This window comes from Balearica regulorum, chromosome 4 (genome assembly GCF_011004875.1).
Source record: "Balearica regulorum gibbericeps isolate bBalReg1 chromosome 4, bBalReg1.pri, whole genome shotgun sequence".
Lineage (NCBI taxonomy): Eukaryota > Metazoa > Chordata > Aves > Gruiformes > Gruidae > Balearica > Balearica regulorum.
The window spans coordinates 47,810,178-47,836,409 of NC_046187.1; the positions used below are offsets into that span (position 1 = coordinate 47,810,178).

General features: G+C 36.7%; 1 protein-coding gene and 1 long non-coding RNA gene across 6 annotated transcripts in view; both read right to left on the reverse strand.

Annotated features, from left to right (window-relative positions):
- The window catches only part of LOC142601751 (uncharacterized), a 1,264,755-nt gene that overhangs the window by 334,810 nt on the left and 903,713 nt on the right, over positions 1–26,232 (reverse strand). The gene's annotated exons all lie outside the window — the stretch shown is intronic.
- FAT1 (FAT atypical cadherin 1) overlaps positions 1–26,232 on the reverse strand; it is a 113,076-nt gene that overhangs the window by 38,511 nt on the left and 48,333 nt on the right. For all 5 annotated transcript variants that reach the window (XM_075751987.1, XM_075751986.1, XM_075751988.1 and 2 more), the window contains 4 exons: positions 17,188–17,249; positions 12,050–12,379; positions 11,304–11,514; positions 6,968–7,107 (listed from right to left, as the gene is read on the reverse strand). In XM_075751987.1, the coding sequence (XP_075608102.1) occupies positions 6,968–7,107; positions 11,304–11,514; positions 12,050–12,379; positions 17,188–17,249 (743 nt within the window). The remainder of the gene's footprint in view (positions 1–6,967; positions 7,108–11,303; positions 11,515–12,049; positions 12,380–17,187; positions 17,250–26,232) is intronic.

The window sequence follows — 26,232 nt, forward strand, 5'->3', positions numbered from 1 at the left end:
ACGGTTTTAAGTTTATTTGAAACCACAAAACAACCTGTGGGAAAGCAAGATCATCAGGAAATAGAAAGAGCAATTAAGGAGGAGGAAAGCCCATCCTAGATTACAGTTTTGCCTCAGTCTTATTCACCAAGAACAATAGGGAGCATGGCCCTGCACAAAAGAAAATAAAAATGAGACACTAGCACAGCAACGGTGCTGCAATAAGCTGCTTAATGGAAACAAATCACCACATCAAGGTGGGAGCCACCCCCAGGTTCTGCTGGACTGCAGGAAAAAAAAAAAAAGATACAACATGCATTGTTAATAATACTGAGCTCCACCTTCAGATAGTCTGGGTGGGGAGGGGGGGCATGTGCGTGTACATGTGCACACGCTAGTGTCCACAGCCACACACAAGCCCCTAACTTTTTTAGTAGATGCAGTCCTAGGCATTGCAGGTTACTGAGCCATAATCCAATATATAGTACATTTAGGAAAATATTCATAAGCATAGGTGTTTGAAACAGTCTGTTAGAATAAATACAAACTATCACTGTTTCTAATAGGAAAATGCTGCCTCCTACGATTTATTAGATTCCTCAGACAACAGAAGAAACAGAAAATAAACTAATTGTTTGGCACATCAATAAAATCCCTTGCAAGATGTTGCTATGGAAACTAAAGAGTTTGGTTTTGTCACGGATTAGAAACTGATTAAAGATAGGAAACAAAGAGCTGGAATAAATATTGATTTTTCCATGGGGAGAAAAATTAATAGTAGGTGACCTAGGATACATATTAGGTCGAGTTTTTAAATATATTCACTAACAAATTCAACCGGAAAATGAACAACATGAAGGAAAAAATGTGACTTAAAAAATAACATATTTAAAGACTGTGATGATTAGAGAGGATGTAATAAAGCACAGGGTGGTTGGTTTTTTTGTTTTGGGGTTTTTTTTGGTGTTTTTTTTTAATTCTATATAAATAAAATAGATTGTAATGCATCTTGGAAGAAGAAATACTGAAGGGTCCAATACAGTCACTTACATAGCATTTTAGTAAAGACACCTGCTCACTGAACACTGGTCCTCAGGAAAATGAAACCAAATGAAGATGGCAAAAAAATTTAAAAAAATGCAGAAAAACTCAACCTTGATACAAATCAAACTATACAAATATATTTTGTATAACTCAAAGGTTAAAAGGCCACATACAATTACAACATTTCATTCACGGATATTATGCTTTTAAAATGAATATGTCAACAATGTTTTTATTCAGTCCCGTGTGTCCCCCCCAGATAATATTATGTTTAGACTCACAAAAACAGTAAGTGAAAAGATAAAGTCTCAAATTTGATGGATTTAAACCAAAACTGTTACTTAAGTTCATGTTTATTTCCCTCCAAGTGAGGGAATACAAAAACTGAGGCCAAACCCTCAGCTGAGAGGGAATGGAACTCCAGAGCAACTGCATTAGATGACTCTTTGGAGCAGAGGACATGGCCAGCTCTGCCGCTGGTACTACACAAAATGAATACAGGAAAACAACACTTCTAGAATGGAGCACCATAAAAAACTGTGAAAAGTACTAAGTTAAATGCCAGGAATGTAGTGACTGTGAAATGAACACTGGTACCTGCAAGACTAACCACAGAGCTAATGACCCAGCTTAACTGAGAAGTGATCTGTTGATCGTACCATCAGAAGGACTTATCATCAACTTCTGGTATAAGTTAGTGAAGCAGTTTAAACGACCCTACCACTAAACATATGAGGAGACATTCTACAAAACATACTGTTGAGCTGAGCAGATAAGGAGATAGCTCATCAAAATGCACAGCACTATTAAATATGAATTATTAACGAAAATATTGCTAAGGAATGAACATAATGACTCAGTCACTGCAAGTGGCTTGCTCAGGTATTCCATTACTTGTCAAATTACTTGCTCAGGCATGCAGTTTTTCTGCATACTGGTAAACACAGCTGCAAAACCACAATTTGATCTATTAGTGCAATCATTTTAAGTGTGCCTAAAATCCAAAGCTTATCTTTGACTCAAGTGAAAGATGTTTTATCTACAAACTTTAGGATTCATTTCTCACCCCCTGATGTTGTAATTTTACACCCCTCCTCAGATTCTGGCAGACAAGTGTAACACGAATCAATGCGCAGCCTTTTGGCTAACTGCATGCAGGACTGCTTTAATAAGGGGACCAAACAGGTAGGGGGAATTACCCCCCTCTGTTTGGCACTCAGTGGTGGCACTGTAGATCCACTACAGTTTAGGGCCCTGCAGTGTAAGGGAGAATTTGACAAACTGAAACAAAGCCAGTGAAGGACCATTAAAATCAATGGGGATCTAAAAGCACTCTACCTGCTGTCTAAAGGGAGGGCTGCAGGAAAGAGGGCCAGATTCTTCTCAGAGGTGCATGGTGAAAGGACAAGAGGTGACACTCACTAGCTCCAATAAGGGAAACTACACTCAGAAATAAGAAAAATTGTTTTCAAGGGGGGTCATTAAACACTAACATAAAGACCTAACCAAAGAGGTGGCACCCCTGTCATCTCAGGCACTTAGAACCCGACGAGTTCCTGAACAACCTGATCCAACTTGGCAGAGTTTGCTCTGCTTTGAGCACAAGTTTTAACTACACGAACTCCAGGGGCTCCTTCCAATCTAAACTATTACATAAATGTATTAAGGAAACCCTACTTTGAAGACAGGGTTCCTTACCGATGGTAAGTGACAGGCATGAGATGCACAATTTCCTTTTAAATATAAAAGGACCAAATTTTCATGTAAACTGCTGAGGCCTTCAAATTAAGTGAAATGCACCTGAAGTAATAATTGTGAGTGTAATTTTAAAGACCCCCACAAAAAAATACGTGTTTGTGCACCTGAGAACAAAATACATGAAGAATGTCTGTCATTCTAAAGTAACATGTGTAATACAATAAAAACAGCTACATAAAATCTCAGTAAAATTATAAGATTAAATTCAAATTAAATATACTAATATTGTCTCTTAAGAAAAAAGTTGCATATTAAAGAGGCGCACTACAGAAAAGTTTGACATTAATAGGGCATAATGCAATCTCTGAAACAAAATGGTCTGGAACTAAACAAACTTAACTGATTTTGCAAGGCTGTGTTGCCCAACTACTCCCTACTCACAGATCTCAGTGAGAGTGATGCAGCCTGGTTATACAGACAGAGAACAAAGGGTTCAAGATTATTCAGGGGAAGGACTTGAAATCTATTAAGTTATTTGACAGCTGAAACCTAAATTTGCATAGGAATGCATTGATTATTAGTGAGTTATAGAGAAGATATGTGTCACTGACAAAACATACTCAGCGTGTAATATTTAAACATGATGTTCCTTTAGATTGTTTTAATCTATTTTTTTCATTTGCAGGTTCTATCTGGAATTTAAAATCTCCTCCTCTCTTCATTCATAATTATAGTTACATTGACATGTTTATAATCATTTCCATAAACAAAAAGTTATATTATCCAGAGACAATATAACTGCATTCCAGTTCTAAAATTTCTCTGTGGAGCAGTGATAGCAAGTAAAAATGCACATTTAATTGATGAAGAACATTCTATCCTTCATTCCCAAATCAATCCCAAAGCATACTATCCATATAAATTTTGCATAAAGCAAGATTAAATATTCTGCAATAGCACAGCGATAGGTAAAATGCTGCAATTAGATTTAAACCCACCCCCCAAAAAAAAAAAGGCAGCCCAGTAGTTCATATATTGCTATTATATGCTGTGAATAACCTTTTCTATTTAAGGGCAAAACATTATAATCCAAAAACATTAGTACACTGATTTGGTTTTTGAATCATATTCCTTCCTAGTGTGACACTAGTAATCTCTAACATCATCTGTCAAACACAACTACTGCAGGCCTGGAATTTGTTTGTCCTTGTTTTGCATCGTGCATTTGGCATTTAGATGCCTGCAAAATTCTAATAGCCTCCATGCCTACTGCTGCTGTATTTTTCAAAAAAGCTATTTAACTGAAGTTCTGAGTCAAATGCTCTACAGATGTGAATGGCCCGAGGCCAGCAAATGCCTTCTAGTTTAGTCAGATTCAATACACTGCTTTTACACAGTAAGATTTTCATTTCTTGTCCCCCTCCCCAATGTCTTGAAAATGTCATTTCCTTTTTCAAATTAAATGTAAAATTACTTAATCTGCTGTTAATCAAGGTCTGTTAAATTGTTTACTGTGTTTCCAATGTTTTTACAGCAATTACTTTGCAAGCTAAAAGCTGTGTATGGCATATTATTGTTCCTAATGTATGCACTCACTATTCAGATTTTTTTTTGCCTGTCACTCCATTTTAACTGTTTATCAGCTCTTAGAAAAATCCAACACAACATCAACACTCAAACTTTAATCTTCATTATTTCAGCAGTGAGTAACGGAATTTGCACACTGGCAGCCATAAATCACACCTTCAACTTTGATTTCATATCAACATTTTTAATTCCCCTGAAGTCAAGCCTCATCCAAAATGCATCTTCTTAACGATAGGCCTGAGGGATATCTTAACAGATCAGTCAATTTGGGTGGGCCAGGAGTTACGGGGGGGGGGGGGGGGGGGGGGGGCGGGGGGAGGAGATAAGAGTATCAGTTAAAATCAGGAGTCTGTTCGTGCACCAACAGTGGCACAGTCTGAACTAATCCATGCTCTTCAATCTATATACCACAGTAACGTGAGACTCAAACAGCAACAGCAGAACTTGTGCTTATCCCACAAGCAGGGGGGAAAAGGCAGACAATGCAAAAGAACTCTTTGTGTTTGCTTGTAACAGAAACCACAACCTCTACTCCTGCCAACTCTAGCTGAGAGGAAAGGAAAGACACCAAAGATAATCATACAAAAAGCAATCACAGAAATAAGAGACGATACATTTGAGACTACTACTGCAATTCTTCTGCAGAAGACTGCTGTGGTAAACGTTTATAATGTTCACTCAGCTTTACAAGATGCTAAAATAACAAATTAATTTACAGAAATTGGACAAAAGCTATACTGTGCACTTCTGAGAAGAACTAAATGAATCATGTAACCCAAAGAAAGAGAAGGGGTGAGGGTTAAAGTATTTTTGTGACCTTCCAATCCTTGGTTGTTCCAGAAGACAAAGCAGATTATGGTTCAACTGTGACAGCTCAGGGTGCCTGCATAAATTCAGCTATATAAGCAGCAGTACTGGATAGAATATCTGCAGTTATCAAGACCACATATTCAGCCTTTACTAGTCCCCAGGCTACCTCAACACACTCTGCATGGTGGCATTTTTGATTGCGTTCTTGGGGGGGGGGGGAAGTGTGCATGGAAAGCCTCTTGCTGTCTTTCTGACTTCCCTGGCAAAAGAAATTCTTTTAGATGGATTTGGGTTTCTTCTAATTTTATTTTTTTTCAAACTAATTCATGCCTTCTATCCAGCATTCTGTAATTGGCAGAAATGAATCCGCTCAGTACTTTTACTACAACTAGGCAATAAATTTACAGCAGTATTCTCCAAACCTTTTATGGTGGTTATCAGTACCAGAAGCAACAGCACCATGGCTATGATAGCAGCAAGTTCTGACTCAGAGACACGTTGTCATGTTTGAAGATTCATGGTCTAGAATATCACTCACAATTGTCACCATTAAAGGAAAAGGCAGCTCTCTAAGGAAACTGCTAACCTTGCCATCTTCTAGTATCAAATTTAGTCTATTTGACCTATCAAGCCTCCAGACATGCAGTCAGCTCAAAGTTTCTCTTTTAAATCCTAAACATTGACAAGAAACATCTTTCTCTCTGGCCTAAAGCAGGAAGACAACATATAAGACATTAAAAAAGATGACACAAATATAAATACTGCACAGAAGTTGAACAACAAGAAATTGCGTTCATAGTACAGATTTCTATGTACAGAAAAGACAGCAGCAACCCACTTAGTGCTCTGAGCTTCTGAGAGGTAGGTCAATGACAGGGGCAGGTAACAGACACACCACTGTCGCAATCCAATAGTCTTAAATCAGTAAATAACTCCTTTGCTTTCTATTTGGAAGAAAAGTGGAGCTCCTCTATGGTGTGAATGGAGCCATGAGCAACCTCAGCTAAACCTTGCTTCCAAGTATATTAAGGTTCTGGGCTGGTAAAAGAAACTAGAGAGGAAAACAGGAAGGATATACATCATAATCTACTTTACTATGAGTTATTTCCAATAGGGCCACAAAAGACTTCTGCCTTAAAGTGAACTTATCAGTTCAACCACAAAGAATTGCCGCCACCATTAAGCCTTAATAGAAAGGTAATTTGGAAAAAAATTGGTTTGTGTAAGATTGCTGCTTTTTGTAGAGTGGCAATCTCTACCGCCACTGAAGCTAAAAGAAAGTACTCGGGAAGATACACAGATGTTATCATCTAAACCTTGTTTCTGTATGTACACCATGCAGAAGGAGCAGCTCAGTTTCACAAAATGGTAATTGGACATTGTACAATTTGTCATCCACAGATCTTGGGGGAGGGGAGGGAAGGGGAGAAACCAAACAACCTTACAATAATCATCTTTTAAATTTCAAGTGATTATTTGGTGATTTTGGGGGAGCTGGATAAAGAGGGGTAATTCAAGAAAGAAGTATTAATCCTTTCCTTGTAAATCATGCATGGAAGGGCTTAGTTTCTGTTTTCATTTACCCGGCTAATGTAGCAACATGATATAACTTAAAAGTTGCTGATTCAGACTATAGCATAGCAACACACAACCTTCCACCTGAACTGCCAAACAACATGGCTCTATGAATATCAGAATCCACTTCTATTTTAGACAGATTCCCTAATTTATATAAACCATACTCATTACCCAGGATGAAAACAATGGTGTAGAGAAAATGTAACACCCTTCCCACTCCCCAACTTACAAATTCCTTCATTTATAAGCACTTCATAATAAATGCCATTACCTGAGTGCTGATAGATCTGGTTCCATCTGTTGCCTCTACTGTCAAGTTGTAACTTGATTTCTGTTCTGCATCAAGAGGTCTAGCGACAATGATAGTTCCAGTGCCCTTGTCCACATCAAACCGGCTGTCATAGTTGCCACCTTGTTCAGGAAATTGGGAAAGGGAGAAGTTCATAAAACACAGCACTGTTGCATTGTTTTGATGTGTGATCATGTTCTGTCTTCAGATGCTTAATGAAGGTGGAACTATATACACATACACTTATATATTTCACACTTATTTTAAACCCTTTGCTTTTTTTTTTTTCTGGTAATGTGGTATGCTGCTACTTACAGATATTTAAAACTGATTAGTTTTGGACCAAGCTGATTTGTCTGGCTCATGGAAAGTTAGCAGGTAGATTCTTAGCAAGACACTCTTACTTTTTTTTTTTTTAACCAGAATTTAAAGATTCCAAATATCAAGAAACTGAGAATTACTAGGTGAAATGTGACAGTTTGTTTTGTGCAGTCAGGCTAATTAGGTACTTCGTATCAAAACACATGAAAAACCCAAATCAGAAATACTGTCAAATTTGTGTCTTTTGGATAAGAGTACAAATTACAATACTCATATATGACACTAGACAAAGTTGAAAAAGCTGCAGTACCTCCAAAAGATACTCATCGCAATGCTGAGTATCTAAAGAACTCACTAACTCCTACTGAGATAAGCAGCACTCAGATGAGTGCTAAATGTTTAAATGCCCAATGTTTATATATGGCCAAGCTCCTTTTTCTGAAGCAAATTATCTTAACTTCCCTTGTGAAACTTTCAAATTACCCTTTGAAATACAGTTAAATAAGCATGTAGATCAATAGCTACACTTACTCGTTTAAACATTTAATTGATCATCACCATGCCACCCTGAGCAGACTATCATGAAAATACAACGTCCATTAAGTCCAAATATTGTTAGCAGTGATAAATACTGCCATTTAACTACAATTGCTTTAGACCTCTCAAGAAACTGCCTAAAATAGAGCAATCAATTTTTATTTTGGTCAAGCCAGCGCAAGATATGGCAAACCAATTTCTCCTAATTATGTGCCTGTGTTTTTCCTAATATTTTTACAAGGATAACATTCAGATATCATCTGAGTGCCTTTTTTTTTTTTTTTAAGAGTTTTACATGCTATGTTTTGTAAATCACTGATAGCCTTTTATGAAAAGCCAAAGCTAGAAGTGAGAGGGTGAAGTTCCAAAGGTTGCAAATTTATAATTAATCCAAGAAAGAACAGTAAATACTGAAATGGGCCCCCATTCACATGTAAAAAGGATTTCACCTTTAGAAAGTTCCATTGCATGACAGACATATCAGTTTAAGAAAGATGGGCTAGATTCTGCTTCACTGGATTTAAGATATTTGATAATGACAAAGATAATGTAATTTTTCTAGTTTCAGTAAAGCCAATTCCTCTTACTGGCCCAGCAGCAGTTTCTGAATCACACAAATGGATATAAACTGGACAGCATGAAAGGTAGCAGTTGGGTTTTTTTCCTACCCCTTTCTTTTCAACAGGTGTACATGCAAATTTTTTATTGGGCTTCGTGCAAGATGCCAGCTTCAGAAAGTGAGCCTCTAGCTTTTCCTTTACAGCTAGCACGCAATACCATTTTCTCAGATGTCTCAATAAAGTCACCTCCATTTTAAGGGAAGAGTAATGTGAATGAGTATGAAACTGGTCATTCAGCTTCCCTGATACAAGGGCACCCTCTCTAACCAATTTGTTTGTTTGTTTGTTTTTTAGTACCTTATCAATTAAATCACAAAAGTCTTGCCTAATTTTTGCAGTAGTGGTGATATCTGGTAGTCCACTGAAGCAGAACTCAACCCAAACTTCTGCATCTGGTACACTGGAAGTGTAACAGCAACAGTTTTGGCCAAAGCCAAAACTGGATGCTCTGAATTGATGCTGTATAAATGTAATGATGACAAAACAAAACAAAAACGAACCTGTCACAAATGCAACTGTGAGCACTTTGATTTCCGAAGGGTTAATAAAATAAATATTTTATAAATGTACGCTTTCATTTCAGATCTCATAATCTGGTAATAAATTATGTGATCTCAGCAGATACCTTCTGCTGTACAGTTCAGGTCACAAGCCATCTGAAAGATGTAAAATACTTCACTAGCAAGCTTGTCTCCTGGCTCAGCCAAAAAGAAAGAAAGCATGGAAAGCAAGCACAGAACACAAAGGAAAGCTGTCAATCAAATTAATTCATGCTATTAGAAACAGTAAAAGAGGGCAGTAAAGTGACCACTTGTAAGAGTAGCCGATAACTTCACAACATGATTGCATATCAAACTTTCCAATACACTTTTACTAAGAAAACAGTAAAAATAAAGTGATTTATTTTACAGTGCATTGACAAGTTCTGCTCTTTCCCCTTGGGAGTTTTCTGTATATGTCTTTCTAAAAATAGCAGGAAAAGATTATCTATTTTCTGCGTTAAGCACACAATAAAGATTCTGTAAAAGTCTAAACTGTGCTGCATGCTTAGGAGCAAATCAAAATAATATCATCAGAATTCTGTTCAGATGTACACACTGTTCAGAGTGCACAGCAGCTGAAGCAAGCTAAAAAGAACATTAAGAAAGTACATCCCAAATCTAATTAACAAATTTTGCTATTAAAAGACCCCATTTGCTGTACTCTGTGGAAACTCTCAAGACCTCCGAGGCCTCTTCTATCCACTCTCATCTCCATGAACCACTCACCTTTTTCTGACGATACCCCTTTTTAACCTTTCCTTTAATGGATTCATTTTGGTCTACAGATGTTTCTGTTTGCTGTTGACTGGATAACCCTGTTTGAATTGGAGCACACAGAACCTTTTCCACTCTCCTGCTTGCTTAAGTTATCTTTATATTTTCTGCTTTTCTACTCCCACGTCTATGGGTGTGTATGTTTGGGAGAAGAGTAAAAGAGTAGCCTCAGTTCCAAAATACCTCCAATGGAGAAAGCTTTGCCCCTATGAGAATACAAGGGGACATCTTGAACTCTACTCCCTCTACACAGTTGCAAAGATCTCTAACCCCTCGGTTTGTCTAAAAACAATCACTTTTTATTCAAGTCTGATCTGTTTGGAGAGGAAGTAATTTTTTCCCCAGACTACACTAGAAAGAACCATTAAAAAATTCTGTGTAAATATTTAATAATTAGGAATGATTATCAGTATTATCACAGGTTGTTCACACATGAGGCATGCATTTAGGGAAAAGTTATGTCTTCTCATGTGTCTGAAAGTTTTCTGAGAACACAGTCAAGTATTTGGCATTTATACATCCCTGCTACATGTATAAGTTTTACAAACTTTGTTTTTAACTGTTACTGTTCTCAGCATCCCTTTGGAAATACATACCAGCAGCACAGACCTTTAAAATAATTAAATTTTAAAGAAATAATTTTAAAAATGCTTTCCCCCCCCAACTTAACACAATAATCATGGCTAAAATTTTCAAGGTTAAAAAGATCCTTCTCTCTTGTGAATGTGCCGAAAAAATCCCAATCTGATAGGGCTATCTTAAGACCAGAAACTGTTCATTACAAGATACCTGTCCTGTAATAAGGCTGTGCTATTCTCCTTGATTCTAAAGCACATAACACATGACTTTTTAGTATCGGCTATACAGGGAACATTCTGTGTATTCCTGGTGCTCACAGGTCTAGTCAGTAAGTCTAAAATTAAAAAGTACTATTAATTTTGTCACCACAGCATCAATGTATAGTCATATTACTGATTAGCGTTCTCCTTTCAATGGTAGGGGCTAAGGTATGATATAGTAGTAAGAATATGTATAGGAAGAAGTTTGCTGGATTTAGGAACATTGCAATTTTTCCTTTTAGTACTGAATCAAAGGACAGCAAACTGAGAAGCAGCCCAGAGGACAAGAAATCCATGTGAACCGTATAATCTCACTTTGGGTGTACTATTGGGACAGTTGCAGAAAACTGGCATTTTATTTCTTTCCCTATCTTAGTCTATGAGGTTGATTTGATTAGTTTTAATTTCACTGACACAATATTCAGAAGTAATTTCCAAAACTGCAACACAGCAGATATTTTGCAATGTAATTTTAATCTTTGATATATAGTGGCATTGATAAAAATTTAAGTCATTTTGATTTATAATGAAATAAGGGAGAAAATACGCATCCACAGCTAAAGAACGCCAAAACCTTGCATTATTTAGAAGAGCGATTAAAAAAACCAAGCTACAATGAGTATCTCCAGTATCTCAGACTCCATGCATTTGTTTCTAATAATAAAAGCCCTTAAGGCATCCTTACCTGTTATGTCAAACCAAAGTGGTGTTCCAAGGGGTTCAACAGCTATTACGCCAATCATGTGAGCAACTGGGTCACTTTCCATCACCGTAAAAGAAAAAAAAGCCTCCTCAAAATAAATGGGCTCTGCGGGTGGCACAGGCTTTGGAATCCATTCTATGTGAAGCCGTGTAGTTGACGATTTTTGTGGACGACCATTGTCTACAGCTTTAATCTGTGAAATAGACAGATCTTTTAGGCTAGAGGATCACATAAATCATTATGTCACATAAATGGAAAAGCAGTAATAAGCTCCAAGCATGTTTGTTTGTGTGAGATATATCCAAAAAGGTTAAGTGTCTCTCAAAGTGCCACTTGCCCTTCATTATCTGGGCAGCAAATGGAGAAGTATGCAGCACCTGATAGTAGCACAAACTGTTACCATAAATTCCCTTTTATTTTGCTTTCTTCCTGAAAGAGTCTCAAACTGATTGTTTATGTTCCCTCATCATGTTTATTATCTGTCAAGTTCTGGAAAAGAACAGCAGCTTCTTGATTCACTTTCTCAATACAAACATCTGAAATCATCCTTTAAAAAAACCCCCACAAACCAAAACAAATAAACCCATGAAACAATACTTCTGGATTTGTTGAAGTTTTCTTCCTTCAGATACTGCAGTCACTCATCTGCCAGCTACTGAATAAGAAGTGATGAGAATACAGATAAAAGAACACTTCATGTATTCACGATATGCAAGATTTTGACTCACTGAAAGGATATCATAATCCCTTGCTGCAGAAAATTTCTTTGATGAAACCACTCCAGTTTTCGGTTCAATAAAGAATTTGCCATGTTCATCACCATCTTCAATGCTGTAAGAGATCTCTGCATTGGGGCCTTCATCTTTATCAGCAGCAATAACTCGATAGATCGGCTCTCTCCTAGCAGTTCTCTCTCGTTCTGGCTTACCACGCTCTGGAAGCTGGATTTTGTAGAACTTTTGCAAGAACTGAGGCTTATTGTCATTCTCATCTAAGACCTTCACAATCACCCGTGCAATTGTTGATTTTGCAGGAATACCGTTGTCTGTTACTGTTACCTATTTTTATTAAAAAGGATATGGTTAGCACTCAATTCAAACATGGTCCTTTCAACAATGCTCTTTTTATATCAATTTTCCTACAACTGCTTACAAAAACTGCAAAATAACCCCCTAATTTCAGTTACTTAAAGACCACTGTGTAAAACTATTTGGTAAATATTTACAAAAGGCACTACAAAAGTTTATTCAGCTACTATCTTAATATTTTGATGCTTCATGTATAGCATGTAGGAGTCAACAGATACATATTAAATCTATTTCACTATTTTGCAGCATTGTAACTAAAATAATAACTTGAGTACAGGAACAGCACAGAAGTATAGTATCTCTGATAACAGCTTCACTGTAATAGCTTAACATACTTTCAGCCTGGTGTTTCCTTGCAACTTTTCAATTTGATAATTTGATTTTACACCTCAAATGATGCAATTCATAAGAATATAAGTTTCAGAATTTGACAGGCCTATGCACTGAAAATCCTCTATACTTTGAGACATAAAATCATTATCTTTGAAAGAAGCTTAAAAAATTGCTGTTTAAGACACACAACAATCTACTTCCAAGGACTAAATGAATAGGAAATGAAACCAAGTCTGCTCTTCCAACAATAGTCAAAATTTCTACTAAAAAGCCAGGAAATTAGTGTGAAATCTTCTATAGTATTAATTCTAGGACTGATCTGATGTTATTGGCATGGGTAGTGAACAAAAATATAATAAAAGAGTTATGTTAATTACAAGTCAGAAAACAGAAAAAAATCCTTATCTACAGGAAAAGGATCAAACTGATGAAAAAACTTATTTCATTTAAAGGAATCTTACCTTCTTACCTTAACTCTTATCTATTTAATCCCTTCATGGTTAATACGTGGTTAAAGATAGGGGGTTTATATTCCTGCTTCCCTTAAGAGCCTGGCCAGTAGAAGAGTTACAGAATCAGGCCCATCACTTTCTAGCTGCACCCTGCTATCCACATAAAAGCTAACAGGCTTGGACAGACATCAGGCATTTTCAAGGGAGATTTTAGGTGCCATTACATAAAGCATTTAAACCAAACATGAATTCTTCACTGATGACAGCATTACCTGATCTATAGCAGTTTGGCTAAAGCTCAGTTTCTGAGGAGGATGTTTTCCAAAGAATAGGCATTAAAGACACAAGGAATAATGATGGGTAAAGACATTTTTTTACTTTGTCAGTCTTTCATGTTCTTTTCCTTGCTTTCTCTTTGCTGTTGAGTTGGTTTTGGTTTTAGCTTTAAAATTTTAATCCTTGTGTCTCTCATGTTAAGAACAATTTAATGACCTGGTGCAGCACTCTTCCTCAGCCTTCTGTGGTCTCCCCTTCATTTTCTTTTTCTCACTGCTCTTTTTTTTCTTCTTCTCCTCTCCTTTAAAATTGTCTTCCTTGACTTAATTTACCTTTCTTAATGTTACACAGAAATACACAGAGATGTCTGAGGGTCACCAATGCCAGCTCTGTTGTAAAATTAGAGGAAATTGATAAACTGAGATATGCTTATCTAATTCTACTGGATACTTGTGAAAGCTGTAGAGGAATGCAAAATAAAATTAAAAAAATAAAATCAAACACCCAATGTTCCTAACAAATTCTATGGGAAATGCAGTTTCATTTTGGTTTTGAGTTCATGAAGAAGATGTAAGCCTTTGCTGGGAGGAAGCTCCATATAGAAGTCAGTCACTACAGTAGCAGTAGGAAAACATTATAGGGAAGATATACAGTTGAACTTGATCTTAAAGGTCTTTTCCAACCTAAATGATTCTATGATTCTAAGATCAGTGTTGTGAAGGGTGTTAAACAAAAACAACTCCATTAACCCAAACAAAAACCCCTACACACCACTGATACAGGATATTTCAGTTCCAACAAGCCCACCCCAATTTGGGGAGAACAAGTGTTTTTCTTTAAGAATGCGAGTGGTGAATTCCTTCAGTGGTTCTTAGGATGCTCTGGGAAATCCAACTATGGAAAAACATAAGGATTCAAGGATAATATGGATACAAAATAATGAAATGAATACTAATAGAAGACTAGAATTGAATCCCTGATGAAAAAAAATGAATTTCCATTGACATGAATTAAGACATGATCAGATATTCTATTTTTTGCCCTCTCTCATCTATTTTAGGAAAAAATTATGGAAATACAAATGAAATGTGGTATAACTCACAAGCATGAAGGAAATGGAAAAGCATGAGTAAGTAATTAACCACAACAAAACACATGAAATGCAAGAAGAAATGCAAATACTCATGCTTATCTCTAACAGAAGGTAGGATTTCCACACACATGAATATCTGTTCCCTTTAGTACTTGCAATGGAACACAACCATGTATCTTTCAGTTTGCAAAAAACCCCAAAAAACCAAAACACATCCCAAAAGTGGAAATTCCAAGGGGCATGGAATAACTTAGCCATTAACATAAAATTAGCATTGCCCTGAGCCAAGCAGAAAAAACTGGCAAATTTGAGGAAAATCTAGTTTGATTTGAATGCAACATCAGTTTTGAAGGCACTACTGACATAAGCAGAATACTGAGACAAGAGACAACAACATGAAGCTAACCTAAAATAATTGCATTAAAAAGTGCCAATTGGCACTCAGAAAATAGTCACAAGCTGGGAATAAAAGAATGGGGCATATTAATTACTATTATATAAGCAGGAGTGCTATCAAGGATCAAATTTGATAGCAAACAAGGAATAAACCCACCAACCCATCTGGTCAACATTTCAATGCTCAATTAATTAGCCAGATGCTCAGCACTTGGCTCATAATATTGCCCACCATTCTGTGCATTTCTGGTTTCTTTCCAACCTATTTTCAAAGGTGTAAACATAAAACTAACAAATGTGAAAACTGCTACTTTGGGCCATGCTGTCTGTCATTATCGCTCTGTAGTTAAAAGTTCTTCCGTTACTTCACAGACTTTTATTTAAAACTTTAACCACCAGCTGGGATTCAAAATGAAGAAAGAGTGAAGAATTGTAAATGATACCAGCAGGCAATAACCAATATTCCAAACTAAAGAGCAACCAGCTTAATCCGCTATCTTTATAGAGAATGCTGAAACCACGAGGATTTCTGCACCATTGTGTGATACTGTAACCTTAAAAATAAAAATACAAATCTGAGCTCCATACATGCCATCTTGTCATAACTTCAGGTTAAATTAGCAGGCATGACTGCTAGCAGACAACTGCCCATAACATGACACTGCTAGTGTGATCTCTGGCATAAGTTTTAGCCCAGAACAAGTAGCACGCTCCCACATGTTGCCTAGCTGCAGCCTGAGCATTCACACAATTCAGGCACCATTCTCGACAGGGAACTTGGACATGGCCACTCTGTTCCAGGGATAAGGTATAAGCAAAGCCATACTGTGCCAGGTGGCTTCAGGGTCAGAGAATGATCCACAGCTCATTTTATTTACTGTATAAATCTAACAGAAAAGCCAGCACAATATGCATAGGAGTAAAAGTCATGAGATACCAATTTTACAACCAATATACATAGCAGTGGTCAAGAAATAAGTGACATGAAGTGCTTTGGGAAACTTACACAGGCAGATTATAGGAGGTAATTTAAAAAAAGAATAATATAATGACTTTACAATTTACAGGAATAACGTGTCTAGTACTAAATCAAATTTACCACTTAATTAACTTTGCTGCTACTACTACTACTAGCAACACACTGCAGAGGAAATGCCACCCTATTTGCAATTAAGTATCAAGAGTTCTTTCCAAAGCTGATACAGAAATGAAAATAATGATAAAAATTTTATCCAACAGCTGCATTAATCCAGGTTGCAATGGACCAAAGGGATAGAAAAGGGCCAGGAAGACTGCATGTACACTGGAGTTCTGCAAAAGGATAGTCTGTGCTATCAAGGAATACATTCACCTCCAAGTCTATGCAGTCCTTGCACTTCTATTTGAAAACCTTTCTACAGATTTCACTAGTTTTGAGTAAGTCCAGACTTAGTTTTGCCAACTCACATTGCAGTCTTTTATGTATCACCCAGAATCAAAGGCACAATAAAGGTTCCAGATAAATGTTAGTATCTAAGTATCACAGTGAATATTAAGTCTTCGTTGCAGGTGAAGTACAATGCTGTCACATTGCATGACAGCATTGTGAAATAGGAAGACTCACTGTTGTCTACATGTTTTTCTTTCAGGTTGTTTGACAAAGAATGAGAATAGCCATTACATAAATTCCAGGTGATGAATTAGCTAAATAAAAGAATTACATCGCAAATTTCATGCTCTTGGACTCTGACTCTATAATACCTATTTTGCAACTCATCTACTTATGCGATTGATAAATATGTTATGCAGAAAAAAGGTCTACTCACAATCTGTATTCTCAATGTTAAAAAAAGATTCTATGCTTCTTTTTCAGAGTTCTATATTCAGCAAAAGGCAGGCTGAAATAGCTATTGCAATAATTACACAGGAAGATTAAAAAAAAAGGAATCAGATTCCTTTTAGCACTCATGCCTTTGTACTGTTTGAAAGAAAAATCTTGATTTACAGATATGAAAAACACAAAAATTGCCTTCTATCTGTATCTTAACTCTTTTCTCATGAAAAATGTTGTTTTTATAAGGTAGGTAGCTTTCTGCATTGCAATATAATGAACATAGAAGCAAATTACTTCTGAAATCCAGTTCTCTAAATTCTTCATATAGTAATCAAGTATAGTAAACTTAACTCTCTGTAAAAGAGCAATGAACTTGACAGTGGCTGTTTTTCAGAGAACTACAGAAATTATTTACCTCCAGTATGTGCTCTCCCTGCTGCTCTCGATCTAGTTTTCTAGATGTGGTTGTAATTAGACCTGTAAACATAAAAGAATAATTAATCAGATCCTTCAAGAAAATAATATGAATGAAGGTTAGGTTAAACCAGGAGTTACTGATATACCCAATCTCAATTTCCTGTTAGGTGGTCTCTTCTATTTTTGCAGAACTTACGCTTTCATTAAGGAAGGGGTGAGGGGTTTCCAGTCCTTAAGGGCTGTGAAAATATTATTTGCAATCTGAAAGCTAAGCTGTTGTAGCCCTTAACACAGACACAGTTCAATTTTCCAACACATCTGTACATGTCATGCTTCTGACAAGTATTGTATGTAATTCTCTCATATGAAGTCTTGTTTTCAGAGGGTGATCACATACCTTATTCAAAGGGTGCTTACACACATTATTTGAATAGCTACCCATCTGTTCAGGAGAAGCATCTATTTGTATTTTTAGTGATAACAGAAAAAGGATGATCTAAAGAGATGCATTAATGGTGGAAACCAGAGCAATCTATGTGCGTTGGCTTGATTTGGCAATGACAAGGAGTCAAACAGTTGCTGTTGGCAATAGCAGAGAATGAGCACACCTTTTTGATGCACAATGTTAGATTTTGTTGCAAGACTTTGCTACACCTTTGATGCAAGATTAGGAAGGCATGAGAGTTTAGCTTTAAATGAAGAAAGTCAAAGAATAAGAGGTGACAAAACGACAGTGACATCTAAATACCAAAGGATTTTATTTGAATTAATTCTCCCTAACAGTAGGTTCAAAAATTTAACTATTGAGTTTCATGAAAAGTAAACTCAGTCAACTCTCAATTATAGCTGAATCGCTTGCTATGATGTGGGTTAACTGTGCCATGGATACAGACACAAGAGATAACTCAGTTTCTTTGCTGCACAAATGCTATTAACCTGTTTGCAGGTACAAGCTGCACAAACACCATCGCAGTGTTCACATAGCACTGAGCCTGCACTAGTAAATCCTGCTAGACCCAACTTGGCTTTTCATGGAGCAAACACCAAGATTTGGATTCACCCGACTTAAGCCACTACTGGCCGCAGGATCCCCTATTCTCTGCAGCAGAAATCCAGCATATGCCACATACAGAAGACGCTGCAATGTCATGAGACCTTTTACCCAACCATGCCAGCTTTTTAAAGTGACAGAAAAGCACTGCCATCTTGATCCTTAATTGTCAAACTGAAAAACAGGAAAGCAATTACCCAATTATGGACAAAATAGAGATCAAAACATAGGGCACATACTTGATGTTCCTTTTTCTAACTATAGCATAAGCTTTTTATTAATAAGACCTCTTATAAGCAAAATTAAAATCCATTTATAAAGTTTTCAGTGTTGATCTGCTACAATAAAAAGCCTTCAATTTTGTCTCACAGCTGATAAAAAAATAAAGTAGTAAAGATTTCAATTTCACTTAAAAGAGAAAGGCCAATAGAAACAGAATTGTGTACCACCCGTGCATAGCTACTCAACGTTCTTGTCAAAATACAGTTGCAGTCTACATATACCAATAAAATAGTCTGTAGTAAATAATATGAACAAAAACCTATATAAGGCAATTTTACAGCTGTCAAATGGTCAAACAAGTATTCTTCAAAAAATAGATAGTGCAAATAATGGCCGTCTAAGTTATGGTGAAATCTGCCCTTGTTTATCCAGCAATTTGGCTTGCCATTATATCAAATCCATTGTATACCTAGTATTCTAGACAAAGATCTATCATCTTCTACTTTATCTTTTTATGCTTTTACAACACATAGAAGATATGTATACTATTGTTAGGACACATATTTTGGTATTATGAAGTAATTGCCCTTAATTACAAAGACAGTGGGAATGAAAATAAAAACCACAAAAAACCCAAGGAAAATGTTGCATTAGTACTGTGAATTTAGGAAAAGGAGGAGAGAAAAACAAAAAAGGATGTGATAACTGTTTTAACCTCCTTGAGGTAATACCTTCCCAGAGAGATTACAGAGCTGTGAACAATGACAACTGAAAATATTTATTGTCACATATTCTAAACAAAGCTTTCTGGTAATTTCCTGGCTGGGGCTGGTCAAGCCACACCTTTTCTTTTCACAGGTTCTATGGGGAACAGCACAGAACTGCTAATTGGAAGTGAACAAATGGCAGAGCCTCCTCTGCTTCTCTTGAGCAAAGAGTCTTGTAGGTGACTTCAAGAAACACAAGCTTGCCTAAATACCTCTTTCTGTCTCTGGAGAAAACCAGCACAAGCCCTCCCATGAAGCATTAATCCCCTGAGACTCACCACAGTTGCAAGGGAAAAGGGTAAATTTCAGCATAGCCATTAAAGGAGTTGGCTGTTGAATAGCTGACTGGAGGATGGGGAGGATCCCAAAAAACATAGGAATAATAAAGTAATTCCAGCAGAAATATCTCATCATGCTTGCATTTCTCTGAATATTCAACATTCAGTCTACACCCTCTGACAATATTAGATTCCATCTCTCACAGCAGCAGCAAGTTCAGAATTGCTAACACATGAAAGTAGAAAGATAGCACCTTTCAACAGTTCCTTATCTACTTCCCCCCCCCCATCAAGAGCAATCAAGACTGGATTTACCACTAATAAATGCCGACTAATACTGGGAGGGGGAATTAAAAAGAAAAAGGAAAAAAAAAAAAAAAAAAGCAGCTTTTGCTGTAAGCACTCCAGACAGAATTCTACCATGTAGAATTCTACACTACTCTACATACTACAGTTTGTTAAAGAAAGTCTAATTTCCAGATGTAATTTCTGCTAATGAAGTTGGTCAATATAACACAAATGGCTAAGCAGAAAATTATCCAGTAAGAACAATATATATGCTTTGATCTGTTAAAACTTCCAGTCTTTTCAACCAAGCATGCCACGCTTCTGTTAAAACACTTCAGACCAATAACAGAAGGGCTTAGTGTTCACCATATATATCCTGTACATTCAGCAGAAACTAATGCCAACAAAGGGTATGTAACACTTCTGGATTTAGAATCACATACACATGCATGACATTCTTTTTATTTAACTCTTTACTGCTAGCCACTTTCCTATGTGAAAATTTCACTTCAGGGAAGTGTTTCGCTACAGTTTAAGACTGTAAAAGGTTTGATTACGGCAACGTCTAAGTTTTTCCATTTTTTTCCAAGTTTTTCTATATTATAAAATGCTTAATGCCGCATCAACAGATTTCATCAGTTGTTGAAGAGCTTTTCTGAACTAAGGCCGTGACAGTAAGGTCGAGTGTTCCTGTGCAGTGTGGCTTTTGTGACTACCCATTAAGAGGGCTGGGGAGAATCTCTGGACCTAATGTAAGTCAGCTCTCTGCAACAAGAGCCACCACTCTGCTCTTTCTACTGAAAACAAAAGTTCTCAAACTTTTTAGATTGAGCTCCTTCTCTCTTCTGTAACAGTCTGGAGGTCTCCTTGCCTTTCCCCTCCCTCTACACAAATAAATGAATAACCACACCTTTGCATACACCACATCCCCACAGAAGTGACAAATAAAAGATGATTTCAATTGATGTCTGAAGAAGTCAGTAATATAATCAGTTCTGAAATGCTTATTATGAGGTGGGGAGAATCTGTTCACTACTGAATGAGAGAAATGGCAGCGTGTGTGAGAAACAGATCACTGTGACAAAGCATTCCTTTTCAAAGCAAAACTGACTTACAGAGCATCGTTCTGTAGTCAGATTTTCCTGTTTTCCTTCTGCCTCTTATCACACACACTCCCACCCAAACCAACAGGAACAATGAGCTCCAGTAATTCACATCATGGACTGTTATTCCACCTGGAAATCAGTGCACACTGTGGCAAGATGGGTCAAGCATCCTTGGGAAAACAGAAGATTATAACAAACACTTCTAAGATAACGATGAGTAAACGGTATCTCCAGCGAATTCACGCAAATTTTTCTATTCAGTAATGTTTCAAAACTCACCTCATCAGAAACATTTTTGTAACAGCAGCTTAATTATTTAAAGAGACTTTGAATAAACCACAGCTGTTCTGCCTCACTAGCTGGAGAGGTACTATAATGAACTGAAACTAACTGCAAACATCCATAACAAAAGCTAAACAAAAAACCTCCACTGGGTAACAAATACAATTGTATTCTCCTTTCCTTCTTCCTTACATTCCGGGGATATCTTCTGTCTATTTGAGGTCTACTGGAAAAATCAAAATAGTTACAACTGTATTCAAGTAAAATTTACTTTGTATTTATATTTTAAACTGTATTGAACACACAAAAATGGAACTACAGCATTCAATTACATAAATATAAAACTGCTACATCTGGAACAGAAAATCACATAAGGGAACTGACATTAGCAGGGATTTATTTTATCCCATATAAGCTTTCACCTCAGTGCACAGTTACATCACTTTACCTCTGTATCTGAAAAATAGCACATCAACTACTTCCATTCAATGCTGAAATGGCAATTTCTTTAAAAAAAACCATAGAACGTTCGGTGGGCACTGTGTTAAGAATGTTAATACTAATTCCATGCTATTAGCTATCTTCATGGTATGGATGATCTCAGTGATGGATGAAGTAGCATCAGAAAAAGTGGTCTTTGCAAGGGGAGGAGGAAGGCTCAAGATTTTTGTCTTGCTGCATATACATCACGCATGCCCTACTACAGGCATACCCACGAACGCATGAATTTGTGCTTTCACAGATATACACAGACTTTCCAACAGCACATTCAGCTTGAGATGATGAAGGTTCTGGAGCTGGGTGGGAGTTTGGCTGTTAGCCAGGGCTAACCCACCACGATCCAAAAGACTAAAGCAGATGCCAAGTCTACTAAACTGCCTCCAATGAGTTTGGACCGACAGGCTTGATCTGAATGTAGTATAACACTATTTGAATTGTAGTGTATGAAAAGAAGTAAGTTTCTCTGGTCTTTGAATGCATTGGCACTGAAGGTTTAAGGAAGTATGGAAAGCAGCCGCGATGTTTTTTTATCACCAACTTCAACAGATACATGACATTGGAATTAGATATAAGGGAGGACACATTTTGTTGATGAGATTTTTGTCTTCTGCGTTGAATGCAAACCATAACCAGTCAGCAGAAATGGTTTCTCTGGACTGCATTAGTGCAACTCAATCAGTTTAAAGCTTTGGATCAGTTTACTTACAGTGTATTATTAAAGCTCTTGTTCCCCCACTTCAGCCTCAAAAATGGCAAATTACTAATGAATGTTAAAAAAAATTATCTTGGTATTTTCTTTGTAAGATCTTAATATATACATCAGTGTAAGAGTGGAAGGAAGTATGGATTTTAAATTCACATGTGGCTGTAACGGTAATCTAGTTTGACTACTGCATAACACAAGCCTACAACACTGGGCAAATTGCAGCATACATTCTTTAAGTTGAAGACCAATTATGTCTCTTCAAGCAATAAAGATGCTGTCACACCTCAAGGCAGGATTTCCTACTAATCATCCCCATTTAAGAAACAGCGTATTATATCCAATTAAAGACAGCTTTCCCTTTTAGACAGGGGAACATATCTTTCTTTTGTCTGATTGACTAAAAAGTCCACTGGAATCAGCAATTTCCTGCTCAAAGTACTTAGTGTGTCTTAGACATCTCTGATAATACAGCGAGCATCAAGTCTCACTGTCAGGAAGATCTCTTATGACATTGTTTTAAACTGCTGTCAATATCTCAGCACTTTTTGAAACATAGACAAAATGACTGATAAGTACAATAATCCATGATTGTTTCATCACTGCCACAGAAAGATGACTTTTTTTTTCCAGTCTTCTTTCTTTCAACTGATTTCAAATTAACTATGATTTACACCTAACTTGTCTTACAATCAGCGACCATCAGAAAACGGCCACATTTCCTACCTAAAGTTGTTCAGATAAGTTTTTGGCAAGACTGTAATGAAATCTTGTCTTCTATGTAAGCCAAGACAAGGCTTCACGACCAAAGTAAATAAACAGGTTAATAAAAACAGGTCAATGAAAAGTAATAGCAGAGGGATTTAAGAACAGATTTCAGCTTTGCAGCTGACAAAATATATACTCCATGTCTTACCAGTCACATATAGATGATGATTATAAGCTAGACAGTGTGCCATTGTAATATATCATCATGAAGGCAGGCTGCTGAGTTAAAAACCAAACAAGATCATAGTCCTAACCAGCTATGATACTGGAGAAAGCATATCATAAAGGACCTGAACAGCTTTGGTTTACATGGTCCTAAAGATAGTTCCTTTGCAAATTGACTTTTCATTCCTAAACTCTTCCTTGTCCTAAGCATCTTAATAGTTCTCAATAAAACCAGCAACAGAATTGTCACCAGTAATTTTCAAGTGCTGAAAATACAGTTGTAAACATGTTGTTTCAAAAGAAACCAGCAATATCATTTACAAGCCCATTAAATGGCTGCAAATGCATCTTCTGCTCAAGTAAAACATTTAAAAGCAATCATTTGTGTTATTTCAATACAGACTGTAAAAATTATTCCACTTTTCAAGTGATATTGAGACCCCAGGTTCCTCTTTCCAGTCTCTTAGCTGAATACCCTATCCATTAGCTACAGAGTTATGTTATTGCTTGCCTGTTCTCTCTGGCCTCTTGAATCTTACCTTTTTTTGCTATACAGTTGTTTAGGTAGAACAAAGATCACTTCTGCCTAGCACAGCTTACAGCCTGTGGCTTAGCAGACTTGTCTAGGCAGTTTAAATCCACTTTTGGGGCTAAATGAGCGGCTTTCCACTTCATGTATGAACTTTCTGACCAGGGTATTTTACAAAAATGAGTTACACTGTTCTATAAACAGTTTTACAAAAATTAAAGGACACCTCATGCAGTACACTCCGCTGAAATCAGTGTTCCCTTTCTATTAAGCATAGCATGATTGCGCTGAACTGGTACAGTCTTTCACAGCTTCTGTGCCTTTCCCTCTTCAACTACCATCTGCAGCAGCTCAGGCAAAAGCCAGCAGGACATTCTCACAGTGTGCAGGCACCTAGGTAAACTCCAGACTAAAATCTAAAATGCTTTATGGAACCGCACACTCTATTTACTCTTCAGATCATATTTTCTTTTTATTTAGGCACTTCCCTATTCCTGTTTCAGATGCTGATGCAAATGCTCTGGATTTCATCCACAAAAAACATTTTTTGCACATTTATCCCAGCTGAGTAAGTGTCTTGCCCTTTGAATGGTACTCCAGGAAAACTAAAGTAATAATTGAGACCTCAGCCCTACCCAAGTCAGGATTGTGTCAAATGAGGGATAACTAGCATAGTCCACAGGGACGTGCTCATGTCAGCACATTACACATTTATTGAAGTACAGTAATATCAGTGTTTATGAGTTTGTTACTTGTTGCCAAGACAGAATGTAAGCTTTGTATATGGGGTCAAAAAGGAAGTTACTTAATCCTATGGGTGATATTTGATACCACCAGTTGCCACGTTAATCAGTAACCAGGCAATTTAACTACTCAATCCTACTACTACAAAGTGTAAGTGCAAGGTGCACATCTGAAGTTGAGTCACTTCCCTGATTTGTTTTAACAGCATCCAGGTACAAAGATGTGGAATTTGCTGATCAGAGTACTCATTAATCATTTTAGTGATTGCAAGCAGGGAGCAAAGACAAGCTTTCACCAAAGATTATTAACGTATGGTATAAGGAGGAAAAAACACTTTACATAAACCACTAAGTCATCCAATCCAATAAACATTGTAGAGCTTCAATTTCAACTAGATTTCAAATGAAGTAGCAAATCTGTGTTTAGTGATGATATAATTACAGAAAACTGCTCAAATGTATCCTACAAGAGTAAACCATGTAGTTTTGTATACTCTAATTAGTCACAGAGTACATTATTTTCAGCCTGGATGTACTAAGACAGTGGTGGAACTGCTTCTGCAGTAATTCTTTTACTAGTAAAACTATTTGGGGAATAATGAAAAAGAAATACATAAATAATCATGCACCCCCAAAGAGCTATATTAGAAAAAGAAAACTAAGTCTAAGCTCCTGCATTCTGAGTGCTTAAAAGCATTTACGATGTGTTCAGTTTCCTTGTCAATCATGTTCTTTTGGTAGTACAAGTTTCTCTCAGACATAAGAAGATAAAAAACGAGAACTGTAAGTCATAAGCAGTATAAGATGAAAGCACAAAAAAGTACTTAAGAAATAACAAAAAAAAATAGCTAAAATGATTTTGAATAGAAAATAAAACAACAAAACCCAAGCATGATTATTGAAAGGAAACTAGTAAGTGATGATAAATTTCCTCTAGAATGAACTTTGAACTTACTATCAACACAGCACTATAAATTTTTATCATCTCTTGGTGTACCTTGCAAAAATACTCTTGCCCTCAGCACCATTCGGTATACTAACGCCACACCAATTCAAAGCTCAAATGCCTTCAGTAATTAACTCTTATAAGCAACCTGATCTTCACCACTCACCTTTACTATCTTATTTTGAGACATACCATCTTCAATAATTAAGTACAGAATTATTGCCATAAAATCTCACATGATCTTGAAAGATCTTTTCAAACCTAGCATAATCTTACTGCATTTATTGTGCTTAAAGAAAGAAACCCCATACTCCTTTCCAGACTCGGCTTCACCACCCCCACCCCCCCCGAATAAAGAAAATGCATTTTTCAGTCTATAGTAGCCAGCACAGAGTTGTTAATATGTTTTTAAAAAATCATGATCAGTTGAGAGAAGTATTTATGACCAATTATTAAAGGATTGAGGTTAGTTTTGAGGTCACTTCCTCTGCCACAGAAGTTTTACAATTTCATGATTAATCTCCCATAAAACTGTTGCAACACACACATGGATTAAGGAAGACTGACAAATTCACGAAGGAAAAACGTATACAGTCTTTGGAACTTACTCTGCTGGCAAAGCTCTTTACAGTTGGTAAATATTGTCTCTGAAGTGCAAAGCAGCTAAACAAAACTTAATTTTAAACTTTTTGCA